At 35.3% G+C, this 22,738-nt stretch overlaps 1 protein-coding gene and 1 long non-coding RNA gene across 3 annotated transcripts in view; one reads left to right on the top strand and one right to left on the bottom strand.

Annotated features, from left to right (window-relative positions):
• LOC128997903 (uncharacterized) overlaps positions 1 to 22,738 on the bottom strand; it is a 70,594-nt gene that overhangs the window by 4,755 nt on the left and 43,101 nt on the right. For both annotated transcript variants that reach the window (XM_054423711.1, XM_054423710.1), the window contains exons 4-10: positions 21,975 to 22,085; positions 20,216 to 20,270; positions 9,553 to 9,660; positions 8,569 to 8,788; positions 6,155 to 6,348; positions 4,672 to 4,756; positions 3,511 to 3,708 (exon numbers count right to left, since the gene is read on the bottom strand). In XM_054423711.1, the coding sequence (XP_054279686.1) occupies positions 3,511 to 3,708; positions 4,672 to 4,756; positions 6,155 to 6,348; positions 8,569 to 8,788; positions 9,553 to 9,660; positions 20,216 to 20,270; positions 21,975 to 22,085 (971 nt within the window). The remainder of the gene's footprint in view (positions 1 to 3,510; positions 3,709 to 4,671; positions 4,757 to 6,154; positions 6,349 to 8,568; positions 8,789 to 9,552; positions 9,661 to 20,215; positions 20,271 to 21,974; positions 22,086 to 22,738) is intronic.
• Positions 13,692 to 16,761, top strand: LOC128997904 (uncharacterized). The gene is made up of 3 exons (XR_008491166.1): positions 13,692 to 13,967; positions 14,872 to 14,982; positions 16,598 to 16,761. It is a non-coding gene; the product is annotated as an uncharacterized LOC128997904 (long non-coding RNA).

Genomic DNA, 22,738 nt, shown 5'->3' with positions numbered 1-22,738 from the left:
CAAGGTTTGGAGCTAGTGGAAGACAATCCATAGGAGGACACAATTTCTCCCTCATGGTCCTTACCGCAGCCTTGTTGGGTTTTCTATTGGTCCCATCGTTGAATAATGCTGTTGGTAATGGTGCCAACTCGTATTCAAAACATGCCTACAACTGTTAATCATTACGGACAAGACACATAATTTGACAGAATAGCTAATTTTGGCTAATAGGAATAGTTTCACCCCGCACAACGACCACATTTCCCATGGTTAAATGTGACTGTATCTTGTCTGATCTCCTAAAGGGTTTTAATGTGGAAACATATCCCCTAACTTCAGCATGCTGCAAAAGAACTCGTTTCATTTACAGCATTATATTACAGTCTCCACCACGACGCGGTCTAAAACTTAGGCTGCAATTGCACGTTCAACGTCAATATGATGGCATACTTATAGACCAAAAACAAATATTATTACATTTTCTTGTGCATATTGACCTGTTCGAAAACATTTACGCTCGTAAGTTTTTCTCCCAATGAGTAAAAGAGGTCTTAAACCAATTTAGAATCCAAGACTAGTATTACTTTTTAAAAAATGGTTGGTTATTTTTTGCATAAAATGTTAAATTACTATATACAATTATTTACATTGGCTCTAAATATTTTAATAACATCCCGACAAATAATTTTGAAGAAACTGCACGTTTTTATCACAATTAGGAGTTGTTTTATGATTGAATATGTGACACAAGGGGGGAAATCCATTATGGCGGCCATTTTCCAAGATGGCAGCATGTTGCCCAAGTGGGATTTTTTTGGGAATTTTAGTATGATGTTCCCAGTTGTATGTACAACATCTCCAGCAATTTTCAGCCTGATAAATTAAAATTCCACTATTAGGCTAAATTTTAAATTTTTTCCTGCACTACTTGTAGTTTTGCTTGTTTATTGATATATTTTGATCAAACTTGGTAAACTTATTTATTTTATGCTAAGCTATTAATATTATACTAAAATACACACTTTATTAGCCTCCTTCTCCTTGTAGCAGCAAACCTAGGTACTTGTTAAACACAATGTTATTTAAATTAAATTAATTTAAAAACAAATCAGGCAAATGGAAATTTGATTAGTCTGCAGGTTCGCTGCGACGGGGGTAATTTATTCTTATGTTTTCTTCCTAAACCTAGTGGTTTAGGAGATATAAGCAGTTAAAGTTGAGGTTTCCTCCATGATATATACATTGATCCGTTTTAACTGTCACCCCAATGTATTTACTATGCTATATCCCATTGCACTTCTTAAGGAATGCAAAAACTTTTGAATTGGCATATTATAAACAAAGCTATATTTTCAGGCACATCTCAGATTTGCCCGATGCGTTAAAATATTAAAAGAATCGTAGTAAAGTTTTTATTTCGAGTATAATAGAGACAGCTGATTTTAAGAGAAACAGTAGGGAAAATCAACTTGGTACTAGATGTTATTGTACATTAATAGAGATGATATTTTGACCGGTGTTCGCTCTGTATGAGTGGGACTCTTTTCTGAGTGCCATTTTGGAAAATGGCGGATCTTAATGTTTGATTCTTCGTAGTTTAGAAACCACTCAAGCTAAAAATTTGATCTTGGTATCAAATTATATATTTTTGAGGTTGAGGAATTTAAAAAAATCATTACCGAATTTATTCATATATATACAATCCATCTTCTATTTTTAAAATAAAATAATGGGTCCCAACCCAATACAATGAGACATTAAATTAACTTTTATTTAGTTACTATCAATTATTACAGTAATATTTCATTGAACATAAATAATGATATTTCAACTTATTAAACATGAAAACCACTAGTAAAAGGTCCTTTGTGCAGGGTCTAACCATAGACAAAAAGAAATAAATATAGACTGTCAGCTGTGCTGCGGTTAGCGTATATTCCGGCGCCGACCGCTAGGGGTAATGTGTAGTTACGGCGCACACCGCTGCATCATCAAGCGCTAGGGACCGTTTCCATAACAACTTGGTAGTTGGGAGTAGTGTTGCCAACTTTGGAGGAATTCCCCGGAATCGGTGTTTACTGACTTTTTAAATATTAATCAATAAAATTATTTAAAATGCCATATTTTATTGTATTTTTTTAAACATATATTTTTTATACTTTTGTAGTTTCATTACAATGATTCAAAGTTTTTCTTTATTAATTCATAATTTTAGGAAGTGGTTTATTGGAAGGTTTTGTTTTATATTTGCAAGGTCAAAATCTAATTAACCAGGGTGTCTAGTATGCGGGGAAAACGGGAAAGTCAGGTATTAGTATTGAATTTCAAAATGGTCTTGAAAAGTTGGGATTTAGTCTTTATTTTGATATCAAAGTCGGGAAATTTCATGATTTTATCTCGATCGCTCTAGACAACGATCACGTTTCCGTGACGGCGCAAAACGATGATGATGTCTACACGACCGCGGGAGATGGCCTTAAACCGCGACAGTGCTATTTATGCTATAATAGACGTCATTTTCGAGACCACGGGAAAAATGATCACGTCTTTTCTGCGATCGCGTAAGACGATAATGTCTACACGGCCGCTGAAGATGTTCACAATTTTGCCGCAATCGTGGACGACGATGACGTTTCGTGACCACGGCATTCAATGATTAGGTCTACAAAGCCGCGGAAGACGTTCATGATTTTGACGCGATTGCAGAAGACGATACTAGCGATATAGTAATCATTTCGTTTGCAAGAGTGGTAGTGCTGGTAACAGCTGGCGAGTAGTCGTGGTCGACACCGAATCGAATACCGATAACCGATATCGAACGGCGATAAGGCTCTAGCGGCAGATCGCAAAACCTTTCTTTGACAGTCTATATTTACTCTATTGTCTATGGTCTAACTCACCTTTTAGTATAAATTAAACAGAATATATATTCAAGAGTTATACTGTTACCTGCTCATTGTCCTGGTTTGAATATATGTTCTTACACTTGTCAAGAGAACATCCACACACTTTGAGACATGCTAGCTTGTTTACTGTACACACACACTTAGATCGAGAACATGTCATACACATAAACTTGAGTAACACTTATTTGTTTGTTTTTTTTTGGGGGGGGGGGTGAGCCAACTTTGTCATTTTGGCTATTCCCCTCATATAGCCTTCTATGACTATTTTGCATGCTCAGAGTTTACGAAAATGCCAAGTTGAGACTTATTCACAATAAATTCCCAATAACACCAAAACTCATAGATAATTATGCAACAATGCATATCAGCTGATTGGCAATAAAATAAAGAATACACGGATACCAAAATGTGAGCTTGTTTTGTCGTTAAACAGTGTCTAATGGTACTTCTAATTTGGGTTGCGTTAAAAAACCCCTGTAGATGGGATGTCTGCTTCACTTGCTTCACTATATCAAAAGGTCAAGGGTCATACACAGATTTCTGTCTTAACTAAATGGATCGTAAAAAAGAGAGGGTTCACGGTATTTTCAAATATTATATAGATATCCAATAAAGTTTTACTTACTGACGAGATAGGCTCCAGCGTAAAATATAGCTAGAGCATCTTTGAAGCTTGTAGCTTTCCTGACAGGTTCAAGCAGAATGGGAAGGTTACCTCCGATATTATTCATAACAAACAAGAAGACTCCAACAGTGGTCGATCTCACAGACAATGGCACTATCTCTACTAGGATAGCAAATAGTATTCCAAACCACATCTCAGCTGAAAAACAAAGTATTAAACTAAAATTTAAAGCTTAATTTATTGTTGTTATGTTTTGTTTTAGCCACTGTATAAAGTACTTTTGTGCTTGTATTATCTTATCTAACTAGGAGGCCCATAGAAAATAAAACTCATTCACATCACTAAGAGAGTCTTATTTTGGCCAAAAAGATTTTGTTTCTTGTAAAACGCAGGGATGGTAATCTTACACATCTATATTTTTTGAAATCTCGATAGTTATTATTATTGGAACCATAATTAAGTAAACAAGTGAACATTTGCATTTAACAAAATTTGAAAGAAAGTTGAACTTAATGTAATAACTATAGTGGACACTATCTTATAGGGGGAATGACAAACATTCAATTAATCAGGTATTTTAAAGTTTTAAATTCGATTATTAAGGTAAATCTTTGAATACTTAGATTTATAAAGGTTCTAAGCACTTACATTTTCCGATTCATAAATACATACACTAGATGCAAAAGTTCACAAAGACACAACCCAAATCCACACAAATGCAGATAACAGACTAAATACATTGTGGTAGTGTTGAATATTTTTAAGGGAAGGGGAGGTATGTTGTTACTTTTGAGATAAAATCTGTTATTCTTGCTACAGAATTTCATCCAGTAGCATGAAACTTCAATATTATGGTTCTCTAACTAAAACTTTGATTTGAAAAGATCAGAATAATACACAAATCAAATGTTTAACTGTTTTCTGCTGGACATTTGAACTATAGAGTTAAAACCAAAGCTCAATAGATCCCATAACTTTGACTAAGTAAGGTACTATCTGTGAAACCTTTGATTTATAAAAGTAAAACAATATGTGGTAGAATGACAAGTTCTAAAAAGAATTTGACAAATTCTATTGCTAATAGATTTCAATTTATTAAGGTTTGATTTATTAAGGCTCTACTGTAATACATGCACGTGAAATCAATTTGAATAACCTTACCAAAGAGATATGAAATTGCAAGTGTAACCATTGCACCAACAGGCCCCATGTAGATGCTGCCAAACGCAAAAGGTGTTGAAATCAGCTGTGAAATAAAATATAAAATTTAGGACTGTATAAATAGCCTATTGTAATTATATTAGTCTAGATTTCAATATTAAGAGTAAATATACAGTATATAATTTATAACATGGGAGAAAATAAATACTTCTTTACATAATGCACAAACAACCCCACCATCTGTGTGTATTTCTTCAGATATCTATAGTAAACTGAAGTGAAAGAATTAATTTAGACAATAATGTGGTCTAAGAGATATAACCATATCATATTTCTGATAACTTAAACAAGTGTTTCAGCCAGCCTCAATTTTTTTTTCTTCATCGTTGCCCAGCCCTAGCTGGTTAGATTGCGTTATGAAAAATTAAAACTTAAACTTTCACTATATACACTATATACAAGGCGGTGGATCATGATGTCCAAACTGAGTCAGGAATTTCAAAAAATTCCCTGATGGAGTAAAGGGGCCTAGTCTTCAACTCCCTAGACATGTGCGCTACGAACGCTTAAACTGGTAGGCCTCTGATATCAATACTGAGACTATTATACAGCTTTATGGCCAGAGTGGGGAAACTATTTGCAGTCTTACTGAACCGATGGGATGGAAGATCAAGTTGGATCCGGTTACGAGTATTGCAGCTATGAAGGGTCACCCCTGAAGCTAAAATCATCTAAGTTTTTCTTTATGTGTACAACACTGTTTAAGACGTACTGGCTGAACAATGTCATGACTCCCAGATGCATGAAAAGAGGTCTACAGTGGGCGTCAGCTTTGCTAGACGATACAATTCTGAGTGCCTTCGTCTGGAGTCTGAAGGATCTCCTAGAACCAGGCGCATGACCCCACAGAACTACAGTTGCAGAAGGCCAACACCAAATCAGTAGTGGATCCCTACTACTAGTGCCGGCTTTTAGATATTTCTCAATGTGTGTTTATAATATTTTCTAAAGCAATCTAGTTACTGTACTTCAAGTCTGCAAGGGAAACTGCCACTTTAATTTAAAAATGGAATTTTTGACAAATCATTCAACGATTGATCAAATTTCAATTTCATAAATATGTGATAATCCATTACACTTTTCTTATATAGAGAGACATACACAGATAAACATATGTGTCTGCTAGTGGACAAGCAACCACTGGGGAACAAGAATAATCAATGTCGATTCTGCCAATCAGGGGAGGAAACCCCAAAGCACCTGTAGGAAGATTGTCTGGGGCTGTACCAGGTAGGGACAAGGGATATTCTCCTGTTATAACCCCGTCAGATACTGGATTTCTTCAAGGAATTACAGCAGGAGGAATCACTTTAGGCAGGACTGGACTGGACACAATAAATCTTGTAGTTCTGTATTATTCTTTAAAACATCAGTGTCAGTAACTCATGCATGTAAGCGCTACCGCCCACCAAAATATTCTCACCTGACTAATAGCAAGAACGGCAACTCTCGACTTGATCCCCATCTTGGCAACGATCTTATCAGAGACAATTCCACCAAACACGACTCCAAGACCACCGATGATGAATGTGACGAAGAACAGCCACCCACCGAGATCTATGTGAGGAAACTGATCTCTGTAGAACAAGTCACAGTTGTAGGCGAAGCAAAGACCACCTGAACAATCATATATTTTTCTGCAATAACTGTAAACAAAGTTATGAGGCTTATCTGAAAAGGATTTGACACAGAAAATCTATGTAAAATTTATATTCCAACCTTTGAATGTTGTGGCCAAGGCCCTGCAGACTCCATGGTGCTACAATAACGAGTTGAAATTGGGAGTGTTAAAGAACATTTAATATTTTGCCTGAAAAAAGGATTTCTTTGCTAAACATTTGTCGTATGCTCTTTGACAAATTTCCATCGCTGGCTATCAGAAAAATTAAACATCTTATTGCCAATCCATTTTTTTTGTCTTCAGTTATAAACAATATCTGTAGAACTTTTGTGCATCAATTAGAATGTTTATTTAACGACGGTAACAACACACGTGATATGGCGCCGGCTGAGGCGTGAGCATGATTGTCGCGACTCACCCTCAGCCGGCGCCTTATCAAGTGTGTTGTTACCGTCGTCTGGTCGACCAATACTAAATGTTTCGTGTTTCCGTGTGTTATGTGTTTTCTTATCCATTTATTATTAAACTTTTGACGAACTCCACTACGAGGAATATCCAATGAAGACTACTTGACATTCTTCTGACCTGATGATGTCCTCCATTCGAAGCATGAAACAGGCTGTAGTCTTACAAACTACAAAGGATCGTTTTGACAGTAACAAGGTAATTTAAACCACTATACTGAGTGATAGTTTCTTTTGTGAGCATATTGTCCAAATATTTGGATTTGAGTTCTGAGTCAGATTCAGATGCTGATCTGGATTTATTGTTACTGCTTCACCCAGAGAACAACAAAAAAGCAAAAAAATCTGCAATGTTGAGATATTGCTGTATTTCATGCCAGTCTTCATTCTCGTAATTATATTACTATGACTGGTATCGAACAAAACTGGATAAACATGCACCTGATTGATTCACCTCTAGATCTATTGTTCAACATTAGTCAACACGGAGCAGGTGAACAATGCGAGGCTGGCACTTGTGTCTCGGCCACAAGTGTGTGCAGTCCACGTGCGGGACTGCACTGCCCTGCCCTGGCTGCGCCACAATATGCGCAAACCCTAGCGAAAACGTGGTTTACAAAAAACTGCCCTACCCTGTGTTGCGCTGACTGCGTCTCAATATGCACCGGGCCTTAAACCAGCAAAAAAGTATAGTAATTTTATATGTTTGCTTTCAAAGGAACAACTATAGTGCCAATAGTTGTTCACTACCAAGTTAAAAATATTTTTCATCACTCCTTACCGAAAGTCACTATTTTCGATAACAGCTGATTTGAAAGAAAGTAAATGTTTCCCAAGCTCTAATTTAGAGCGAGGGAAAAACGATCAGCTGATTTTCCTTCGCTTTCAATTAACTTTCCCTCGCTCTCAATTAGTTCTCCATTTATCCACTATGTGCGCTAGTGTTTTGTTAGGTTTGTTTTAATGATTTAAATCAGCTGTTTTATTGTTGCACAATCTAAATCTATACAGAAACACGTATTAGCCGTGGTTTTAGCAATGTCCATGTTTGAAATTGCTCAAAGTTTACCTAACATAACATTACTGATAATTTGATGAAAACAGCTTCAGAGGTAACTATAACACCTTCCACCAGATAAATCATGGGAAAGAAAAGAAGAGGAATACAGAAAGCTTAGAAGCTGGTGGTACAAATTGCAAAATGTTAAGTCCAAAGTAAGTGACAAAGTTTATTAATATATTTATCTAAACAATCTACAATTATGAAACCGTATAATGCACGTTGTGAAGTGTATTTTCAATGATAAAGAGTAGTCTAAAACTAGTTTAATTCTACTGAGATATGTTATTCTGTATGTGTGTATTTTTGCGTCGTGATGAAAAGTATCGTTCATAACTCGTACCGAAAGCTATTTTCCGGCGCTTGCTCCATTATTCCTGTCCTCGGCTTCGACTTGTATGTGAAAATAACTCTCACATGCTCAGCTTTGCCTCGCACCTGAAATTTAATTTTTCCTGTGCTCGGCTTTGCCTCACACTTGAAACTTGAGCACGCGTTGGAAGATGCCACTTTCGGTCCTAGTAATGAAATATACCATACCTATGGACCAATGTTTTAATAGTTTTCCCAATCATCATTTAAATGGATCACAAACAAAAACATAAGCAAACAAATCACATTGACTTTGTGAAGTGAGTAGGCCTATCTAATCCCAGTTAACATTTATATTTTTGTAACACACTTTTACCCACCAGTATGTCTAATAGATGCAGCAATACATAGCATAATAAACCTCGGCTGCAACATCACTTTCCACGCGCTTTCTTTGTTCTTGGATGTGACGTTTGTATCACTTCCTTCCTCGGTTTCCTCTCCAATGACAGTTCTCTGAGGCTCTTTAAGGGTCAGGAATGTTAGAACCGCAATCAGAAGAGCGATGACCCCACTCCCATAGTATGCCACTCGCCATCCCTTTACACAAAAGACAATATTCTTTATTGACATATTCGTGGAGAATAGTACAATACATTAAAAATTATGTGTTCAAATTGATTGGATACTCCATTTCTGTGTAGTAGGGTATGTTCTTTAGCCAGGCTGTCAGGGATTTCTTCAGGTTCTTGGTTGATGTTTTTATGTTTTATGTTTTGCATTTGCGATTTTATAAACATTAATTTCAACCAAAACCAAAGAACCGAACCTCCCAGCAAAAATGGGCATATTTTATTCTTGATTGTTACATTAAAAAGTATTTAATATCCATTAAATTTATTATTTAAGGCTAAAATTGCACAGCATAACCCTTAGAAAGAATATCCAAACACTACATCAATATTAACCATTATCTGAACAGTAAAACATATTCAATCATTTGTTTTTATCCATACATACATCCAAACATATTTCTTTAATATTTTATCCTAACTATAGAGTCCAAGAACTGTCATATAAGAGAGTAATAAATTCTATATTTTATTTTGTTTTGGAAGTAATTGAATTAGATGGTTTTTCAATTTCTGCTTGGTTGCAGAAAGGATAACAAACACATGCACATTTGCTCAATCAGCCCATTTAATAACCTTTGCCATACTTACCAGTGACCAACATTGAAATGCCAACATACCGTAATAATTATTTTAAAAAAAGGTAATATAAGTAAAATATAATATATTATTTTATTTGTTCTTTATGTTGTTTAACATGTAAGAAATACAATAAGTAATAAAGAGTCTTACCAACATCCAAGCATTGAGCTCCGTAATATAACGCCCCACAGGGAAAGATAAACCGATTCCTCCGTAGATTCCCCAGTTGAAGATGGACATCACCAAACCTCTAAGCTCCTGAAATTAAATAGATAACTCTTCAAATTATCCTCCTGTATGTTGTAGAGTAACATACTTTGAAGTTGTAGTTTAAGATTATATAAGAAGAGTAATGATTATGTGATAATTGTAATGATTGCAATTTTAAGCTGATGTTTATCAGCAAGGTAATTTTTTATAAGATAGATCACTAAATCCCAGTGCTTTCCCATAATAAAACCAATGGCAAAACTGATTTTAGTAAGAGTAAACCGTTTTAAAGATTTAGGAGTTATCATGACATCAGACTTACAGTTTAATGAACATATCCCACATAGCACAGAATATTTATTTGATATCAAATAAACGTTCAATATATCAAACTATGTCAAATCAAAAATTTGATATTTATTTGATATTCATTTAATGTTCAAAATGTCAAAGTCAAACAATGTCAAACTTTGAATATTTATTGTATCTTCAAAATATCAAAGTCAAATAACATCAAATTTAGAATATTATCTAAATATTCTTAATGTTAAAAATTTGATTTTCTCTTTGAAAATTTCCAAATATACTAGTTTTAAAAATTTTTTGATTTAACTTTTTAAATTTTTTAGAGTAAAGAATTAGTCCCCAGCCTACAGGGGCCCATTTCATAATAAACTACAAGTTACAAGTTACAACTTGTAACCAGGCCCGTTTTTGACCCTGTCAGCGCCCTAGGCACAACTAATAGTAGCGCCCCTTTGCAATATATAACAGGGTGACCACCAACCGGGAAATCCGGGAATTAAGCGTGAATTTTTTTGAACCAGGAATTATGTGTGAATTTTCTATTTCTACCTGGAATTGTCAATTTACAACAGTGACATTTCCGTGACCACGGGAGACGGGAGGCGATAATATGTCTCCACAAGGCCTCGAGGGATGATCAGAACTTTTCCGCGATCGCATGAGATGATAATAATATCTAAACGACCGCGGGATATGATCATGATTTTACCGCGATCGCGCAATACGATAATGAGATCCACAGAGCCGTGAAGGATAATCAGAATATTGCCGCGATCGCATGAGACGATGATAATGTCTAAACGACCATGGGATATGATCATGATTTTACCGCGATCGCGCGAGACAATGATAATGACTAAACGACCGCGGGATATGATCATGGTCCACACAACCACGGAAAACAGTCAGAAATATGCCACGATCGCGGAAGACGATAATGATATCCACATAACTGCGGGATATTATTAATATTTTGCCGTAATCGCGGGAGACAATTACGATGTCTTCACGACAGTGGGAGACGATTACGATGTCTTCACGACAGCGGGAGACGATTACGATGTCTTCACGACCGCGGGAGACGATTACGATGTCTTCACGATCGCGCGGAGACGATTACGATGTCTTCACGATCGCGGGAGACGATTACGATGTCTTCACGATTGCGGGAGACGATTACGATGTATTCACGACCGAGGGAGACGATTATATGATGTCTTCACGAAAGAGGGGGACGATTGCGATGTCTACAGGATCGCGGGAGTTACAATAATGATGTCTACTCTACACGGCTGCGAGGGATGATCAGAATTTTACCGCAATCGCGTAAGACGATGATAATGTCCACTCAACCACGGGAAAGATCAGAATTTTGCCTCATTCGTGAAAGACGATGATGATCTCCAAACAACCGCGGGAGATGATTACCATTTGTCGCAATGGCGGGAGAGGATGGCAATGCCTCACGACCACGGGAGGCGATGATGTCTTCACGGATGTGAGGGATTATCAGAATTTTATCGTGATCACGCAAGAAGATGATAATGTCCACACGACCCCGGGAAAAGATTACAATTTTGCCTCATTCGCGGTAGACGGTGATAATCTCATCACGACCGCGGGATGTGTTCATATATTGCCGCGATCAAGGAAGACGATAATTATGTCCACACATCCGCTGGAAATAGTCAGAACTTTGCCGCGATCGCGGGAGACGAACGATGATGACGTATATACAATCGTGGGAAATAATTAACATCTTGCCGCAATTGTAGAGACTGTACAATGTCTTCACGGCCGCAAGGGATTATCAGTTTACCGCGATCACATGCAAAAACGGCCACAATTTTTTTTCTTTTTTCAAATTTTTTGGCGCCCCCCAAAAAAGCCAATTGCCTCGCGCCCTAGGCACGTGCCTACCTTGCCTATTCGGTAAATCGGCCCTGCTTGTAACTTGTTATTTCCATTAGATTTGCATTGGGCAATCAGCTGATTTACTAATAATATTAGTTTGTACTTTATTATGAAATGGGCCCCAGTTTGTAACATGGAGGTCGGAGGTCAATTATCTCAAAATAATTAATAATAGGAAGGAACACTGAACACTGTAATTTTTAATTAATTGATGATGGATTTTGACTTTTCGGGGGCGGGGGGGAGTTGTTGGAACATCTGATATTTTTCTGAATCTAGGCTTACTACACATTTCAAGAAGAGTGAATAGGAAACACAGCTTTTTTAAAAGTTTTGTTTATTAATAAAAAAGTCAAACTCTTAACGATTGGCCTTATCATTTTATTTTTACTAGTAAATTAAACCAAACGTAAATTTAAATTTTTTTAAGTGTAATATAACTCTAAAAATATGTTAAGTATCTAGTTTGAGCTTGACTTGGCCCATTCGTATGAAAGGAAGAGAGGAAGACTGAAGACAAAACACCAACTTAATTCTAACCTAACTCAGCAAACAAAACAAAACAAATTACAAAATCCGCGCGACCAGTGGTGGCCAGTTTACTCACGGTGTGGATTTATTTATTTATTAACCATTAACCAACAAATTGCCCATTTTGAGGGAAAGTACACGATTTATGTAAAATGTACCTATGACAACTAACTTGTTGAGTAGGCTACACAAGTAGTGAAAATACTATGGAAGCAACAAGAGTATCAAGATTCAAGAACAAGACATAACCTCAAATCAGTTAACTTATGTGTGCTGATATTTTGTTTAGTGTGTGTCACTGTTAGTTTAGAGTTGTTATTTTTGTGACTGGGTATTGGCATAACCTACACCGAACATCTTTTCACGTTTTGATCCTTGGAGTATGTAAGTATAAGTCACTATACCTAGTAACATAGACGTATTTTAGGCCTTGGCCTTACCTAGACCTAAGTTAAGCTACTGTACAAATTAAATTGGCCAACTTATCATTCCTAATGCCTTAACTTAAGTATAAATAGATAAATCTGAAACCTCAAAATAGGCAATCTGTTTTAGAGGAAGTATTTTTCTGCATACTAATTAGGCCTAGGCGTAAGCTACTAAGTTAGGCGGCTTGCTTAGTTCTTACTGAACCAGTAGTTTATTTAGCTTCAAAGGGCAAATAGCCCTATTTATTAACTATGTTATGTTATTTATTTAACTTCCGGATGAAAATAGTGTTCAATATATAGGCTAGTAAGTAGGACTAACTTACTGGTTTACAAGGCAAATGGAATACCATACTGTGTTGTAGAGGTCGTACGGAACGAGGTGAAGCTTGGAGGGGAATAGTGGTGTGGTGGGGGAAGTGTCGCTATGCGAGGCGACGATCGGCTCGTCTCCTACCCCCACCATGGATTTCCCCGCTTTAGACCGTTCCCGCCGAAAATCTCAGGCTTCACCTCGTTCCGCACGACCTCTAATACCTTGTTAGGCTAATTTTGAAATATTACTAAGTTATGTGGGTTATATTTTACGTCAGTCACTAACTTAAGTTTATGTAAATTCACCATCAAGAATAAGTTAACTTAATTTAGGCTAGCCTAGGCCTAACATATTCTACCTCAACCAGGTTACAATTTACCGGTATTATAAAAGAAATAGCCTAGCCTATTTGAAATCCATTTTCCTTTTAAACTGAATTGGGGTACACTTCCGTATCTGTTGTCAAAAACAACTGAATGAACATAGGCTATAACGATCGATATTTTCATTCGGTTGTTTTTGACAACAGATACGAAAGTCTACCCCTGTATTGTCTCTTATTCTTTTGTATTTTAGTTGTTGTCTGCTTCCTTTACCAACCAATGATTAGGCCTAACTAATCTTGATACATATTTAGGCCAGAGAAAGGTATGCATGAATTTAACTAAAAGTAGTTTTCTCTCCATTGTTTCAGTTGATAACTCTGCAGCTTTGGTGGAAGTTATTATTTGGTAGCAGTGAATAATTTGCCTACGGTACCAATTCTCCCGAGTGACAAAGTGGCTGTTTAGCAGCCTGTAGGCTGGGAAGGAGGAATAAATTTTTCTTTTGCAATCTGCATCTGAAGCCAGCTATCTTGCGTAAGTTTTTTTTTTATTTACAATCAGACATTAATAATAGGTAGACATACATATATTTCAATTAGGTTTTCTCAAAGTTAAAATAAAGTTTCAAACTTAGGTGTTTTTATTTCAATTTTTCTGTTTGATTCGCCATGACTGTGTATGTCTTTTTTGCCATAACGGGTACAGTTCCGCAGAGAACCTGCGATATATTATCGGATGAATAACATTATATATCAATAATTATCCGATTCAATACATCGTTCCCAATGTTTTTTCACTATGTAAACATCAAATTGAGTTATGATTTGCAGATTTGGTGAATTGGTTTTGCAATATTAATATCAAATCAGATATATATACCGTCCGATAATATATCGCAGGTTCTCTTAGTAACTGTAGATAAGTTAGGCTCTACCACCAAAACACAACCTAATTCATGATAGGTACCTATTGGGTAATAACGTAGCCTAAGGTTCATCACACAGTTAAGAGAGTTTCTCTTTTTTGTGACCCACTTATACAGGAAGTCTTTGATTTACACTATATAAATATTCCGGCAGTGCTAACTTGTGCAAAAGAAAACTGTATTAGTTGAATTTTTTTAAACGCACACATAGGCCTATACACACACCAAACTACATCCGACCGTTGCACTCATTTCAGTCAGTGCTCACCCCAATATTTGTCCGTTCAAGTGACTGAGGATTACTTTTGCCACTACCTAGGTCAAAATTTTCAATTTTCAGATTTAGATTTAGCTTTAACAAGGCTACTCAAAAGAAGCAAATGCCATCAAAATATAAAATAGATTTCACTAACAATTTAATATGTGTACCTAGTTGTAGGCTATCCTGGGTGTTGATCAGGAAAATTAAAATATATACAAATTCTAGTGCTAATACTAATCTCTTTTATACAGAGGCAGAACCGGTACGCAAGAACACTAGGATCGTGGTGTAATGGAAATATATGTTGTTGCTACTATAATCAAGAATTGGGGTCGCCCAGCAAAGTTTAGTATTGATGCAAGGTAAATTTATTGTGTTATTTATAATTTAGGTTAAAGAAAAGATTGCTTATCTAATTACCTAATATAGAACTTATCTAACTACTGTGATGTTTTCTTTTCAAATTGTGAATTTTCAGTGACAGGCTATGCAAATGAGCAAAACTTAATCTGCGGTTTTATCCATCTCTTTTTTCTTTATTGTCAAGAACTCAATGCCTTATCGACAAATTTAATTATAAAGTACATGTATAGTAAAAAAATAGGTCTTAAAAATGCCTAACGAAGGGGTCCCCAACCTACAGCCTGTGGGCTACATCCGGCCCTCGTGCAGTTTTATTCCAGCCAGCAGAAAGCCAGCATACGTTTTTGATAATTATTGTTTTTTATAGCAAACACCAATTATATTCTCCCACGATTGCGTAAACACGTGTGGTCAGGTGGTCTCAGCTATATCGTGATCATCTCCCGTGATCTCGCCAAGACTCACGAGCATATTATACTGCAGTCTCAACGGTGCCGTGATTGTCTTTTGCAATCCCAGCAACACCCTTCATTGTTGACCGTGATTTCCTTGAGGTGTAAAAAGAGAACTTTGTCAATGAATGCAGGCTCAGCCATGGGATATTTATTTACCTCGAGGCTCATACCATAATTAAGAGCAATTAACTGTCTCTTCCCCATTCAACAAAATTTGTGTACAATACCCTGTCTCCAAGTTGGCAGGTTAACATATTTAAATAGGAACATAGTAAATGTCTCTCACTTGCTAATTTTTTCTCAATAGGCCTAGGGGAATATTAGTAGTAGTCAAGTAGCGGCAGATTCATTTAAATATATATATTTTTAATTGATCCTAATTGGCAGAACTACAAATTGAAATCTTAAACTAGCTGACATTTTAAGTGTCAAATTTTATAGCCTATTCTCACTAAAAAAATCATTGAACTTTTTGTCAAAGATTTAGCTTAGAATGTGATTACTTCTTAATTGCACATCTTTCGTTAGAATTAGAGGCATTTATAATTTTATTTTATGAACAGAACTATATTTTAGATTATTAAAAAAGGAAACTATGTAGTTTATTTGTTTATGGATAGATTTTGATAAAATTTGGCAAACTTATTTTCTTTATCCTATACTATTGACGTATGCTCAAAAAAACTTTTTACCTTCTCCATGGCTGCAAACCTAACCTTGTTAAATCTAATCTTCATTCAATTTTTATCTTGTATATTTTTTTATATTATCAGCAAGTTAGGTTAGCTTATGACAGTTTAATTTTATAATAGAATGCTCTCATTTTGTCCGTAGTAAACCTTAATTCAATTTTTTCACAATCAGCAAGTTTGGTTAATTTGGTTAGGTTACGACATTTTAATTTTATAATAGAATGCTCTCATTTCGTCCGTATCACAAAAAGCCTTTACCTTGTGACAAACGACAACTACAATCGCATCGATAGTAGATGATGTGATTCGATAGAGTAGCGAACAATTAACGTTAGTCGCTAAATCAGTGGCGTTTTTAGACAAAAAAAGTGCTCACCGAGGAAAAAGGGTTGGAGACCCCTTGTCTAACATATTATATTTTATCTATAGCTGTCTTAGAAAATAACTCTGTTGAACCTCTTTTACAGGAACAATAGAAAACTCAAGAAGGCCATTTGGGAGATGAAGAAGACCAGAATTATTTTTTTTGTAAATTGTACATATCTTTTTTATATTTGTGTTTAAATAATTTTTAATTAAACTTATTTTATCATACAAACAAACTTTTTTCTTTAAAATGTTTTCCTTGAATGCAATTTTGTTTTAAACAAATATGTTTTGTGATACTTTTGTTAATGTTTTGTCAAATAAGAAATATATATATATATATATTTACATTTTTGGGTCGCCCAAGAACTTTAACAAACTACCTATAACTTCAGAATAATAAGTCAAATCAAGGTAAGAACAGTAAAGAAGTCTGAACTGATATTATTTTAATCGCCATGAAATTTGAAATGTGAAAAAATGCAACCTAATTCTTCTAAACATATTTTACCAATAAATGTATGAGACATTTATTTGATATTCAATTTAATATTTATTTAATGTCAAATTAAGTGAGGTTGAACCTAAATTGACCATTTATTTGATATCAAATGAATGTTCGCGAATATTAATTTAATATTCGAATGTCAAAAATGTTATATCAATATTTATCACCATGATATTTAAAATGTGAATGTAAATTCAATCATATTCTCTTTATTATATTTTACCAATAAATTTATGAATCTCAAATTTGATATTTATTTTATATTCAATTTGAATATTTATTTGATGTAAAATTGAGTGACGTTTGAACCTAAATTGAACGTTTATTTGATATCAAACGAATGTTCGTGAATATCAATTTGATATTCAAATGTCAAAAATTTGATAGCTATTTGATATCAAATAAATATTCGGTGCTATGTGGGATAGTGAACATGGTCAATAGGTCTTTTAGTACATTGGGATTGATAACTAGCACCTGTGAGCTATACCATGATCCACTTACTTTCTCGGCTCTTTATAAGTCACTAGTCAGATCAACAAAAATTGAGTTACTACTCTAACAGCATTGGTCAACCACACTAACAGCATTGGTCAACCGCACTAACAGCATTGGTCTACCACACTAACAGCATTGGTCTACCACACTAACAGCATTGGTCTACCACACTAACATCATTGATCTACCACACTAACAGCATTGGTCTACCACACTAACAGCATTGGTATACCACACTAACAGCATTAGTCAACCTCACTAACAGCATTGGTATACCACACTAACAGCATTGGTCAACCACACTAACAGCATTGGTCAACCTCACTAACAGCATTGGTCTACCACACTAACAGCATATTGGTCAACCACACTAACAGCATTGGTCAACCTCACTAACAGCATTGGTCTACCTCACTAACATCATTGGTCTACCACACTAACAGCATTGGTCTACCACACTAACAGCATTGGTATACCACACTGACAGAATTAGTCTACCACACTGACAGCATATTGGTCAACCACACTAACAGCATTGGTCAACCTCACTAACAGCATTGGTCTACCACACTAACAGCATTGGTATACCACACTAACAGCATTGGTATACCACACTAACAGCATTGGTATACCACACTAACAGCATTGGTCTACCACACTGACAGCATTGGTCTACCACACTAACAGCATTGGTCTACCACACTGACAGCATTAGTCTACCACACTAACAGCATTGGTCTACCACACTAACAGCATTGGTATACCACACTGACAGCATTGGCCTACCACACTAACATCATTGGTATACCACACTGACAGCATTGGTCTACCACACTGACAGCATTCTGGTCTACCACACTAACAGCAGACCACACTGACAGCATTGGTATACCACACTGACAGCATTCTGGTCTACCACACTAACAGCATTGGTCTACCACACTAACAGCATTGGTCTACCACAACAGCATTGGTATACCACACTAACAGCATTGGTCTACCACACTGACAGCATTGGTCAACCTCACTAACAGCATTGGTCTATCACACTAACAGCATTGGTCTACCACACTGACAGCATTAGTCTACCACACTAACAGCATTGGTCAACCTCACTAACAGCATTGGTCTATCACACTAACAGCATTGGTCTACCACACTAACAGCATTGGTCTACCACACTAACAGCATTGGTCAACCTCACTAACAGCATTGGTCAACCTCACTAACATCATTGGTCTATCACACTAACAGCATTGGTCTACCACACTAACAGCATTGGTCTACCACACTAACAGCATTGGTCTACCACACTAACATCATTGGTCTACCACACTAACAGCATTGGTCTACCACACTAACAGCATTGGTCTACCACACTAACATCATTGGTCAACATAAGCGTTCTAAACTTGATTTCCTAGAAGCAGCACACATCAAATATATCTTTATGCAATTTTGTTGAGTTTTACTTGCCTGGATGTAAGTGAAAGTTTGGTTTTTCTATACTTTTGTGTCCAATATTTCGGACACACACGTCTCATCCAAATAAAGGTAAATAATCAATAATCGGTACACGCTTGTGAAACTTTATTTGTAACAGCTTTTTCCCAAGCTATAGAAACTTAATCTCACATATTAAACAAAATGAAAACCCAAGTAGGGACTAACAAAATAAAAAACAAAGGAAGAGCTAAAAATAACTCACAGATTCACAAAAAGTTGTCCTGCCAACTACAAACCAACAGGGAATGAAAACAAAAAAGGTCAGAAAATGAGATCAGTTCCAATTTTTTACCTCTCTAGGCAACCTTCACAAATTAATTGACAAACCTACCTTGTATTCAAACAATAAAAAAAATACTTCAAAAACTTGGATATACAACATCAACTTGGAGAAATTCAAGGGCAGTAGTAAGCAGAAGCAGAAGATATTCTTGTACTACTGGAACCCTGGCATTGTAATACCTATCAGTTCATTCCCTATTGTATTGTTATCAAGATCAAGACAAAACAACTTTTTTACATCTACGATACGCAATACTATTGAAAAGTGTATTGAGCATGCTGATTCCCCAAACAGGCTTAATTTCCAAAATTCTATAAAAATAATAAAATTTCAGAAAAAATACATCTAAAATTAACAAACATCATAATCCCTGAGAAAGAAACAACATCATAAGCAACTATGGAAATATGCCCAAATGGTTATGTGAAATTCATTGTGGTGGTGTATTAACTGTCTTCCATAAATACATAAGTTGTAAGACAGTAGACTTAATTATTAATGAACAAAGTTTTCACAATATTTTGGGATCTGTAATTTTTTTCTATCCTTTAGTATCCGACTCAGAACGTAATAATTTTGAAGGCTGCAATAATTTCTTAAACAAAATAAACTCGTCATCATTGCAACTGACATATGTAACTTACATTGTTGTTAAAATTATTTGTAGCCTAAGTTATTGAATTTTATAGGCCCTAATTAATATGCTATCCACTGGACATTTTATCCTTGCAGATTATTCAGACTTCTTAGCCTAAGTTAATCTCATTGATCTCAACTATACAAAATGTTCTTTTTGTAATTTGTTGTAATAAATTCTTGATTCTTGATTCATCACCAATAAGTAACTTTGAACAAAGGTTTTGACTCGAGTAGTAAAATGATATGTTTAGATGCTTACTTAATATTTAATTATATATGGTTTACCTCTGAAAAAATGTCTGATAACACTCCTGTAGACATAGGGTTAAGACCAGCCTCTCTGAAAAAAATTAAAATCGTGAACTTCAATTTATTGTGAGGTTAATTTTTCAGATCATTCATTGGAGGTGCTTTAATAGCTCTAACTATAATAATAATAGTAGTAATAAGAATAAGTCAAGTAAATTGCATCACTAGGCCCAAAAGTGATGTTTCAAAACCAGTTCAGGTTTAAAAGGTCAACCTGAGGCTGAAAAATGTCGGAAGACAAAAAAGCCACTTGGCGAAGTGATAAACACTTTTTTGTCTAATTTCACAAATTGATTAGCAATTACTATCTCATATATTCAGCTTACAAATGTTGTTGCCAGTATGGCTTCTGTTACATCACTTTTTGAGTTAACAATAACAGGATTGATGAAATATTGTGGATCATACCATGGATCATCGCTATCAAAAGAAAACTTTAGACAGTTAGGGTTTTCTGGGCTATTTTAAATCACATTTTAACTTTCCGATTGACTCATTGTCATTGTGTGTTGACTTCCAAATCTAACAATTATCTACAATCAAAACAACAATGAATCACGATCAATGTTAGTGGATCAATGCAGGTGTATTTATTATGAAAACAATATGTGCCGTTTTTTAATCTGTACTGGAAACTTAATTTTGTCTGCTTTACAATTAATTTATAGATGTAATCTTTAGATGACTCAGATGACGACCTGACCCATGTGACTGGTTGGAATTGATTGCCATTGTAATACCATGTACTTATATATTTACTGTCTTGTGGATGTAAACAGTATAAATACACCACAAGTATTAGAAGACATATTTTATATTTTTTGTACACTTTATTCTTTGCATTAGTTATAGGTGTTCAATTATATCCTTTTTATCCTTATGATATATCCACAGTTCAGAGCATATTTTAAGGGATTTCCACTGGGCGACAGTGGCGCCAGACTTACGGGTGGGTCTGGGTATGGAATACCCCTTATCAAAAAGGGAAGTCCGAGGGAACCCCCCCCCCGGAAATTTTTGCATATATTAAAGTGAAAATCACACATTTCTACGTATCTTTTAATGGTTTTTTTTATTATATTTGCTTGTAAATAGTCCATATAATCTCACTTAATTACGTAATCTAGAAAGTTGTAACAGGCCAAGGCTCCCTTCACAACCTCTTGGGCCAAAACCATAGCTCAATACTCTAAAATATTTACATAATGTTATTTTTAAAATTTCGATACATTTAAATGTGAATCATTAAAAAAATATGCCGGCACCACCCATAGTCACTGGGCGACAAAACCTCAGCACAAGTGTCGCCCAGTTAACATGTTATTTTATGCCCTGCCACAGTTCTCAAACCAAAACTGGAGAGACTTACAATTTAAAATGAATAACCTTAAAAAATGGAAATGTGGGAACATCCTTCCAGTTAAGAATCTAACTTAGGACACAAGCAATTAGGATTTAAAGGATTTTTGGTAGAATTAGCAGTTATAAGTGAAAGGGGAAAAGTCCACCATGGCGCTATACACAAACATTAGAATATGACTGGCATTGGTAGCACTTCCAACTTCCAACTCAAATCTTCCTAAGTTGAAAATTTTGTCAGTTACAATAAAATATTCAAATTGTTGTGTTTCTTGTGACTGGGTGGACTCTTCAATTCAGGCAAGCTACCTATTGCTATCTCAGTAAAACCTGTTAATGCTTGTTTTCCTTTTGAGTAATATTAAATGTTTCGTACCCTGCAGCGAAGATCATTCTGAGTAGAATAAGATGCCAGAACTGTTTTGTGGCTCCCATTAAGACAATGGATATACCACAAAGTAGTACACATGTTCCCACCATAGGTATTCTGCAAAAAATACATAAGAGTTATTTTGTAAACCTTAAAAATATGAAAGATTCCTCATTATATAGGTAAGTACAAATAAAAGTATTAACAAATGCAATGACAATAATTGGTAGAGAAGTGGTTATCCGTCACTCAGTTAAACTGTTTGAAAAAATCTAGTATGCACATGGTTCAGCCGAAAGATAGCTACAGAGAAAGACAAGACTAAGATACATAAAACTTTATTATAAATAGTTGGAAATTTAGATTAATAACCTTGTATTTAATGAATTTACCCAAAAGGGATATTTTTTATAATTTATGAATGTATACATTATATAAAATGAAAAACTAAGCATCCTAGACGGATCCTGTTAAAGATGTTTACTGAAAAATGAACATTCACAGTTAATTTAAATAGTAGTTATGGTTAGTTGTTATACATAATAAATGAAATTGTAACAATAGGGTCTCCAAAGTCCAAAAATTATTGGAACTGGACCCATTTTGAATCAGGGAATGATTTGGATAAGCAAAATTGCTACTGCTAAAACAAATGAAATTAAGTGGTAGAGGATGTAAGAATGTAAACAGTTTATGATATTTCATTCATCTGAAACTAAATAATCCTGTGTATATTCTATGTATGAAAAAAGAGGAAAATAATTGTGAAG

This window comes from Macrosteles quadrilineatus, unplaced genomic scaffold (genome assembly GCF_028750875.1).
Source record: "Macrosteles quadrilineatus isolate MER2022 unplaced genomic scaffold, UCM_ALF_1.0 Scaffold_7__1_contigs__length_78375512, whole genome shotgun sequence".
Taxonomy (NCBI): domain Eukaryota; kingdom Metazoa; phylum Arthropoda; class Insecta; order Hemiptera; family Cicadellidae; genus Macrosteles; species Macrosteles quadrilineatus.
The sequence above is the reverse complement of the archived record's forward strand: the minus strand, read 5'-3'. Positions and strand labels throughout refer to the sequence as shown.